The 10,197-nt window shown below is 41.2% G+C and overlaps 1 protein-coding gene across 1 annotated transcript in view; it reads right to left on the reverse strand.

The window, feature by feature from the left end:
• The window catches only part of VCPIP1 (valosin containing protein interacting protein 1), a 37,468-nt gene that overhangs the window by 13,004 nt on the left and 14,267 nt on the right, over positions 1-10,197 (reverse strand). Inside the window, exon 2 of the mRNA XM_003797246.3 lies at positions 6,642-6,728. Within this exon, the coding sequence (XP_003797294.1) occupies positions 6,642-6,728 (87 nt within the window). The remainder of the gene's footprint in view (positions 1-6,641; positions 6,729-10,197) is intronic.

Consider the following 10,197-nt stretch of genomic DNA (forward strand, 5'->3'; position numbering starts at 1 on the left):
GAGGCTGAAGCAGGAGACTCGCTTGAGCCCAGGAGTTGGAGGTTGCTATGAGCTGTGATGCCACAGCACTCTACCCAGGGTGACAGCTTGAGGCTTTGTCTCAAAAAAAAGAACACAGTCATAAAAACTTAACAAAATATTAGTAAATTAAATCCAGCATGTAAAGTTGGTTCAACATTCAAAAATCAATGTAGGGCGGCACCTGTGGCTCAGTGAGTAGGGTGGGGGCCCCCTATACCAAGGGTGGCAGGTTTGAACCCGGCCCTGGCCAAACTGCAACAAAAAAATAGCCGGTCTTTGTGGCGGGTACCTGAGGCAAGAGAATCACCTAAGCTCAAAAGCTGGAGGTTGCTGTGAGCTGTGATGTCACAGCACCTTACCCAGAACGACAGCTTGAGGCTCTGTCTCAAAAAAAAACTTGGTAAGATTAATAAGTGAGTTTAGTAAGGTCACAGAGTACAAGGTCAATATATAACAAACTACTTTTATGTACTAGCAATGAACAACAGGAAATGGGAATTTTTAAAAAACATTTTTATGGGGGCGGTGCCTGTGGCTTAAAGGAGTATGGCGCCAGCCCCATATGCTGGAGGTGGCAGGTTCAAACCTAGCCCTAGCCAAAAACTGCAAAAAAAAAAGCATTTTTATAATGGCATCCAAAGAAAACATGAAATGTTTAGATATAAATCTAACAGAGTATATGCAAGATCTATATGCTGTAAATTACAAAATTTTGATGAAAAAATTAAAGACTTAAATCAATGAAGAAATATAACATTTTAGTGACTCAAAAGCCTCAAATTGGCTCAGCACCCGTAGCACAGTAGTTACAGCACCAGCCACAAAGTTGACAAATTTGAACCCAGCCAGGGCCAGCTAACCAACAATGACAACTGCAACACAAAATAGCTGGGTATGGTGGCAGGTTCCTGTAGTTCCAGCTACTTGGGAGGCTGAGGCAAGAAAATCACTTAAGACCAAGAGTTTGAGGTTGCTATGAGCTGTGATGCCATGGTACACTACTGAGGGTGACACAGTGAGACTCTGTCTCAAAAAAAAAAAAAGCCTCAATGTTGTCAAGATATATACAATCTGATCTACACAGATGCTACTGAAAATAAATTCATCATACGTCAAAAACTCACTTAAACCCATTCTAACGTCAAAAACCCTAAGTCAAACTAGTATAAATTAGAGATCATCCCAGCAGACACTTTTGTAAAAAAAAATTTTATTTTATTTTATTTTATTTTATTTATTTACTTATGTTCAGTTTTTGGCCGGGGCTGGGTTTGAACCTGCCACTTCTGGCATATGGGGCCGGCACCCCACTCCTTTGAGCCACAGGCGCCACCCCACTTTTGTAAAAATTGACAAATGATTCTAAAATTTACTGGATAAACAAAGAATTCAGAATACCAGAACAATCTTTTAAGAAAGAATAAAGATGAAGGAGTCTCACCGAATTCAAGAATTACTATAAAGATCTAATAATCAACATGTGGTACTGAGTAAAGAAGATACATATATGTAATTTTTTTTTTTTTTTTTGCAGTTTTTGGCCGGGGCTGGGTTTGAACCTGACACCTCTGGCATATGGGGCCAGCACCCTACTCCTTTGAGCCACAGGTGCCGCCCTTTTTTTTTTTTAAGAGACAGAGTCTCACCCTGTCACCCTAAGTAGAGTGTTGTGGCGTCACAGCTCACAGCAACCTCCAGTTCTTGGGCTTAGGTGATTCTCTTGCCTCAGCTTCCCGAGTAGCTGGGACTATAGGCGCCCGCCACAACACCTGGCTATTTTTTTGTTGCAGTTTGGCCAGGGCTTGTTTGAACCTACCTCCTCACCGCCCCCCACATATGGGGCCAGCGCCCTACCCACTGAGTCACAGGCGCCCCCCAAGAAGAGACATATTGATCAACCAAACAAAAAAGAGAGATTTCAGAATTAGAACTACATATATATGTGTCAAATATATTTTAAAAAATAACTTGACTGAGCTATATTTTGTATACTGTGTAATTCATCATTTTTAAGTGTGCAATTCCTGGTCAACTGATTTTTGACAAAAGTATCAGAGTAATTCAAGGGATAAAGTATAGCCTTTTCCACAAAGGGTGCATGAGGGCAGCGCCTGTGGCTCAGTAAGTAGGGCGCGGGCCCAATATACTGAGGGTAGCGGGTTCAAACCCAGCCCCGGCCAAACTGCAACAAAAAAACAGCCAGGCGTTGTGGTGGGCGCCTATAGTCCCAGCTACTCGGGAAGCTGAGGCAAGAGAATCACCTAAGCCCAAGAACTGGAGGTTGCTATGAGCTGTGATGACACAGCACTCTAACTGAGGGCAATAAAGTGAGACTCTGTCTCTAAAAAATAAATAAATAAATACATTAAGAGAGAAAAAAGGGTATGTGAAACAACAGGACATCCTTCTGTTTAAAAGAATAAACCTTGACTCATAACCTGCAGCATTATTGAAAAAACAACTCAAAATAGATCACAAACCTAATATAAATATATATAAAACCTAAAACTATAAAACCCCCAGAACAAAAGAAGAGTACATATTTGGGGGGAACTTGGATTAGGCAACTTTCTCAGAGAAAACACAAAAAGAATAAACCATAAAAGAAAAAATTATTAAATTAGACTTGAAGAGTGAAAACATATATGTCCACACAAAGATCTGTACATAAATGTTTTTAGTGGCTTTATTCACAGCCCAAGTATCCTTTAACTGGTGATGGACTTTTTTTTTAATGTGACAGATCCATGCAATGGAATATTACTCATCAATAAAGAGGGATAAACCACTACTATTACATGCAACAAGACAGATCTCAAAAGTATGTATAAGCTCACCACCCACAGCACAGTGGTTACGGAGCCACCCACATACACAAAGGTTGGAGGGTTCAAAATCAGCCAGGGCCAGCTAATATAACAATGACAACTGCAACAACAACAACAACAACAACAACAAAAATAGATGAGTGTTGTGGTCATCGCCTATAGTCCCTGCTACTTGGGAAGCTGAGGTTAAAAAATCATTTAAGCCCAAGAGTTGGAGGTTCCTGTGAGCTGTGATGCCACGGTCAAGGGTGACAAAGTGAGACACTGTCTCAAAAAAAAAAAAAGTATGTATAAACATAATTTTGTTACTTGATATTCTATGCTAAAAAAAAAAAAAATAACCAGGCACATTTTTTTCTATAAAGGGCAACATTTGGCCTGGTGCCTGTGGCTCAAGTGGCTAAGAGGCCAGCCACATACACCTAAGCTGGTGGGTTCAAATCCAGCGCAGGCCTGCCAAACAACAGTGACAGATGCAACCAAAAAAAAAAAGAAAAAATAGCCGGGCATCATGGCGGGCGCCTGTGATCCTAGCTACTTGGGAGGCAGAGGCAGGAGACTCGCTTGAACCCAGGAGTTAGAGGTTGCTGTGAGCTGTGATGCTACAGCACTCTACCCAGGAGGACAGCTTGAGGTTCTGTCTCAAAAGGGGGCAACATTTGTGGACCATATGGTTTCTTTTCAACACTGCCACTGTAGTGGAAACATAGCCATAGACAACATGTAAACATGTGTGGCTGTGTTCCAATAAAACTTTTTATACAACAGGTAGCAGACCTGATATGGCCCACAGGCCATAGGTTGCCAATTCCTGTGCTAAATCAAAGCAAGACACAAAAGACCACGTTCTATGATTCCCTATCTATATCTATGGTAATATGAAAAAAACAAACATGTACAGTGGTTGCCAGGGCCTGTAGGTAGAGGAGAGGTTGACTACAAACGGGTACAAGGGAACTTCTTGGAGTGATGGAAACATTATCTTGATGGTGGTGGTGATTATATGACTATATGTGTTTTTCAAAGGTTATATATCTGTATACCTAAAAGGGTTAATTTTACTGTATACACCAAGCATCCTCAAACTATGGCCCGAGGGCCACATGCAGCCCCCCTAGAACATTTATCCAGCCCATGGGGTGTTTTTGCTGCCGCTGAGCAGCCGACTCATCCCAGGGCCTGCAGTCTGGCCCTCCAAAGATCTGAGGGACAGTGAACTGGACCCCTGTTTAAAAAGTTTGAGGACCCCTGGTATACACATTATATTTTTTAAAAATGATATTTTTTTTTGATGGGCATAGTGACTCATGCCTGTAATACTAACACCTAGGAAGCAGAAGCAGGAGGATTACTTTAGCTTACAAGTTTGAGACCAGCCTGAGCAAGAATGAGACCCCATCTCCACTCAAAATAGAAATAGCCAGGTGTCACGGTGTGTGCCTGTAGTCCCAGCTACTTAGAGTGATACAGGGTCCCTCCCATTCAGAGCTGGACAAGGGCCCCCATTTTCCAGGCCTCAAACAAACAGATCTTTTCTCTCCAAACCGCACTCTCTGAATACAACCAAGAGAGGAGAAAAGCAGTTTTTCCAGTATTTCATGTAAATGGGGCCTCTTCTGGAGTGGACTCCCTGCTGCTACCTTTGCCCTTTTGCCCTAGAGCTGGAAGGACTACATTCATTAGTTTTTTTTGTTTGTTTTTTGTTTTTGAGACAGTCTTAACCTCAAATTCCTGGGCTCAAGTAATTCTCTTATCTCAGCCTCCCGAAGTAGCTGGGACAACAGACACTCACCAAGAGCTCAGGCAATCCACCGGCCTGGGCCTCCCACAGTGCTAGGATTATAGGGGTGAGCCACCACACCCTGCCGATTCATTTGTTAATACACTCATTCATTCCGTAATCATCACTGAGGTCTGCCAAGTCAAGACTTCCCAATTTATAAAACAGTATATAACCTCTAGACAAAAGACAGCCTCAGGACTTCCCACTAGGGTCTCCTGGGCTCCGCCAGAGACTCCAGGGCCTTTCATTCCTTCTCTTCCTTTCTATCTAATAAATCCTATCTTATCACTAATCTGTGTGGCCCCTAGGTTCATTCTTTGAATCTCCAAGATCAAGGACCAACTGCAGATCAATCAACAGGCTGTGGAAAGAGGATCATTGGAACCTAGGAGTTCAAGGCTGAAGGGACATATCAATCTTGCTATTGTGTACTTGAGCCTGGGGGGGGTGGGCAGAGCAAGATCCCATCTCAAAAAAAAGAAAAAGAAAGAACAAGAAAAGAGTCCTTAATTTTAGAAATACATACTAAAGTTCAAGAGACAGAAAGAAGAAAAAAAAATAAAAAATAAAGGAAATACATACTGACATACTTAGAAATGATGAGATTATATCTGAGATTTACTTTAACACTATGCAATTGAGAAAGGGGTAGAGGCTTGGCGCCTGTAGCTCAAACAGCTAAGGCACCAGCCACATACACCTGAGCTGGTGGGTTCGAATCCAGCCTAGGCCTGCCAAACAACAATGACAACTACAACCAAAAAACAGCCAGGTGTTGTGGCGGGTGCCTGTAGTCCCAGCTACCTGGGAGGCTAAGGCAGGAGAATCGCTTAAGCCCTGGAGTTGGAAGTTGCTGTGAACTGTGATGTCACAGTACTCTACCCAGGGTAATAGCTTGAGGCTTTGTCTCATTTAAAAAAAAAAAAGAGAGAGAGAAAGGGGGTAGAGATGTACTGATAATTATTGAAGCTGAAAGGTGGGTAAATGGGGTTCATTATGTTATTCTTGCTACTTTTGTATATGTTTGAATAGTTCTACAACAAAGTTAGAGGAGTTTTTAAAAGAAGAAAAAAGAATGCATGAGCAAGAGATGAAAACTACAAAACAAAGATTATGAACTTATCTACGGAAGTCAAAAAGGTGAAACAGTGAAATAATCCAGAGTGATAAATCTGGGGCCAAAAGCATTCACATCATATCTTTGAAAAAAAAAAATGTGTCCAGTCTAAATACACACCCTGGCAACCTCTCTCTTAAGACTGTAAAACTCTGTTGAGATACACATTTGCACACAAGTGTTTGTCTTTACAAACAATGCAGACACAATATAAAAGAAGCTAAATATAAAAATGAACCGTTTCTTAAAATGTAGAAGACAATGAGCTATGTCCTAATTATAGCCAAAATACAACAACAAAAATATGATATGATCTGGTTCTGGGATCTGGGATAGCAAATAGCATTAAAACCAAATCTGCTTCTAATTTTACAATTTGTCTCTAGTTGTTAAAAATCATACCAATTTAAATAAGAAAAGATATGTAAGAAAGTAATAGGAGGCTCGCCACCTGTAGCTCATGTGGCTAAGGTGTCAGCCACATACACCGGAGCTGGTGGGTTTGTTCAAATCCAGCCTGGGCCTGCCAAACAACAATGACAACTACGTGCAAAAAATAGCCGGACGTTGTGGCAGATACCTGTAATCCCAGCTACTTGGGAGGCTGTGACACAACAGCACTTTACCCAGGGCGACAGCTTGAGACTCTGTCTCCAAAAAAAAAATAAAAAGATGGAGATTTTCAGTAATACTGTAGTAGAAAACATAGCTGACCATATGACCGTATCAGGAGGACAATAATGTATTTTAACTAGGTAAACTGCTAAAGAAGAATATAAACCCAAATTTAACTTTGGAAACATTTTTAGTAGAATACTATTTGAACTTTGTTAATTTTACAATAAATGGGTAGAGACATTTATTTAAGAATAAAATCGGAAATTAACTGTACCCATGGTTTTCTTCATAATATTGTAGAATACACCACCCTGCTGAAACATATGAGGAAGTCCCTTTGCGTAAGACCATACATCTTCTCCTGCAAGACAAAAACAGATATGGTATTAGTATCGAACAAAAGAGTACAAGCATGGTAATATGGATTAGCCTAAAACAGAGATTGCAAGGCACAGCTCCTAAATTACTGAAACAGCTTGGTCCACCATAGAGAGATGACATGGAGTGACAGGACCAGACACATTAGAAAATGTATGACCTATGGAAAGGTGGCAGCCACCGCCAAGGGCTGTCATGGAAGAGTGTGGGCCTACTATTTCAAGACTATGTGGCTTTTCAAAAGAAGACAGAAATTCAAGTTTTTAATATGAGTTCTCTCAATTGTTAAGTGTAGGAACTAAATTAAAAATGAACCTAAAATTATATGAGTCAATACAGAGCAAATATAACAAAATACAATAGAACTTCTGTAAGTTGACCACCCAAGGGACTGTAACAAACTGGTCAAAATACAGAGGTGGTCAACATAAGAACTAGGTCCACTGTGACACATACATGCAGTACATGTCCAATCTATGAAAATCAGGTCAACTGTCGGAGGTAATCAATGTAGGGAGGTGGTCAACTATGGAGGTTCTACTGTATAGCTGAAGACTCAATCCAGCTTAAAAGAAACGAGTTTGTGGCTCAGCACCTGTAGCACAGAGGTTACAGCACCAGCCACATACACCAAGGCTGGCAGGTTCAAACCCAATCTGGGCCAGCTAAACATTGACAAATGCAACAAAAAATAGTCGGCCACTGTGGCAGGTGTCTATAGTCCCAGCTACTTGGGAGGCTGAACCAAGAGAATCACTTGAGCCCAATAGTTTGAGGCTGCTGTGAACTGTGACGCGATGGCACTCTACCAATGGCAAAATAGTGAGACTCTATCTCAAAAAAAGGGAAAAAGAAAGAAAGAAAGAAACGAGTTTGTGAACTCTGGACTAAAATAGAAAAGATATTTATTTTTTAATAGTAAAACTTAGTGCTCAGCACCTATGGCTCAAGTGGCTAAGGCGCCAGCCACTTACACCTGAACTGATGAGTTCGAATCCAGCCCAGACCCACCAAACAACAATGATGGCTGCAACCAAAAAATAGCCGGGCGTTGTGGCAGGCACCTATAGTCCCGGCTACTTGGGAAGGAGAGGCAGGAGAATTGCCTGAGCCCAGAAATTGGAGGTTGCTGTGAGCTGTGATGTCACAGCACTCTATTAAGGGTGAGAGTAAAACTCAGTCTCAAAATTTAAAAAGAAATTTAGGGGGGAAATGACACTTGAAGAGATTCAGAATTACCTTCAGCAGACCACAAAATATCCATAAGCAAATCATCGTTTTATAAAACCATTTTTTCAAAGACATTTGCGGCTCGGTGCCCATGGCACAGCGGCCACGGCACTGGCCACATACACCAAGGCTGGCAGGTTCCAACCCAGCCTGGGCCAGCTAAACAACAACTGCAAAAAAAAAATAGTTGGGTGTTGTGGTGGATGCCTATAGTTCCAGCTACTTGGGAGGCTGAGGCAAGAGAATCACTTAAGCCCAAAAGTTGGAGGTTGCTGTGAGCTGCGATGCTACAGCACTCTCCTGAGGGCGCTATCATGAGACTCTGTCTCAAAAAAAAAAACAGCTATTGAAGGCCAGGCATGATGGCTCATGCCTGTAATCTTAGCATTCTGGGGGCCAAGGAAGATGGACTGCCTGAGCTCACCGGTTCCAGACCAGCCAGACCAAAAAACGAGACCTCATCTCTAAAAATAGCCAGGCATTGGTGGTAGGTGCCTGTAGTCCCAGCTACTTGGGAGGCTGATGCAAGAGGATCACGTAAGCCCAAGAGTTTCAGGTTGCTCTGAGCTATGATGCCACAGCACTCCACTGAGGGTGACAAAGTAAGACTTTGTCTCAAAAAAAAAAAAATCTTTTGATAATTCATATTTCAATAAGAGGTATCAAATAAAAAGTTAAGAATGATAATCATCATTGAAGAATTCAATAAAGAACAATGAAACATAAACATTACTTTTGGTCTGTGGAATATTTTTATTTGCTGCATTATATTTTACTTTCTAACCTGCTAATGTATATGTACTACTTTTATAATCAGGAGGTTCTTTAGTAAAAAAAAGAAAAAAGTTAACTTTTGTCTTTCATACTAGAAGACTGTATTGTGGGATCTAAGCCAGGGATCTTCAAACTTTTTAAACAGGGGGCCAGTTCACTGTCCCTCAGACCATTGGAGGGCTGGACTATGGGCCCTGGGATGAGCTGGATGCTAAGTAGGACAGGCAGCGGTGGCAAAAACACCCAGCGGCTGGATAAATATCCTAGGCAAGCTGAATGTGGCCCGCAGGCCATAGTTTGAGGACACCTGATCTAAGCTCTAAATAGCAGTCACTGATGATGCTAATTAATCACTATGTACCTATAATCTCTCAGAGTTCTAATCCCTTCCTACATTCACAAATAGGAACATGAATTTGTGTGGCAGTTGGCCTTGGTTATCCTGAACATAAAAAGCATTGACAGTTAATGTTTAAGTCAACCAGAGCATATACTTACACAAAGACATTTTATTTACTAATGATGCAATACTACTAGAAGGGCTATATTTAAGGGTGGGCACACACAAGTTTAACATTGTGAATATTAGTGAGTCCTCAAATACAGAAATCTTAAGAATCTCTGATTGCTGAACTTATCATTAAACTTCATATGGTGATAACCTTTCATTTAGTTATTGTCAGTGTTATCCTAAATGTGTTTAAGTATTTTCTTTTTTTGTTGCAGTTTGGCTGGGGCAGGGTTCGAACTTGCCACCCTCGGTATATAGGGCCAGCGCCCTACTCACTGAGCCACAGGCGCCATCCCTGTGCTCAGTATTTTCTAAAATATTTTAGGATAGCATTTATTTGGAAGGCATATCAAAAAAGGATATAGTAGCACTCCATTGTTTTGCTTAGAATCTACATAAAGCTGGTCCAAAGATCTCAACTGACCAGAGTCAGTTACAGATTAATGAAACTCCTGTTCTACTCTGCTCCCACTCTTCTCCCTGTTATACTTAACTAGTCTTAAAAAAAAAAAAACAAAAAACTCATCAGGTGCTAAAATAATAAACTTCTTAGAACTGACCCCCTGAATATGAATAACAAAAGTCACATTTCTTTGTACTTCACATACCTGACTCTACACAGGCAGATCACTTACTCTACCTTGTTTTCATTATCTCCCCATTAGGAGCCATTTTAAACATTTTCCTAAACCTCCCCAGCTCCTCATGACATTTGAACAACAAAGATACGCTATATTTAATCTGTTTATATACTGCATGTATATCTTAGTTTTATACTAAGGCAAAAGAACTTCTTCCCTTAGGAACCAATTTTCAGGCTCGGGGCCTGTGGCTCAAGCAGCTAAGGCGCCAGCCACATATACCTAAGGTGGCAGGTTTGAATCCCCAGCCCGGGCCCACCAAACAACAATGATGGCTGCAACCAAAAATGGCCGGG

Source organism: Otolemur garnettii, unplaced genomic scaffold, assembly GCF_000181295.1.
Source record: "Otolemur garnettii isolate 467f Iridium unplaced genomic scaffold, OtoGar3 scaffold00113, whole genome shotgun sequence".
Classification (NCBI taxonomy): domain Eukaryota; kingdom Metazoa; phylum Chordata; class Mammalia; order Primates; family Galagidae; genus Otolemur; species Otolemur garnettii.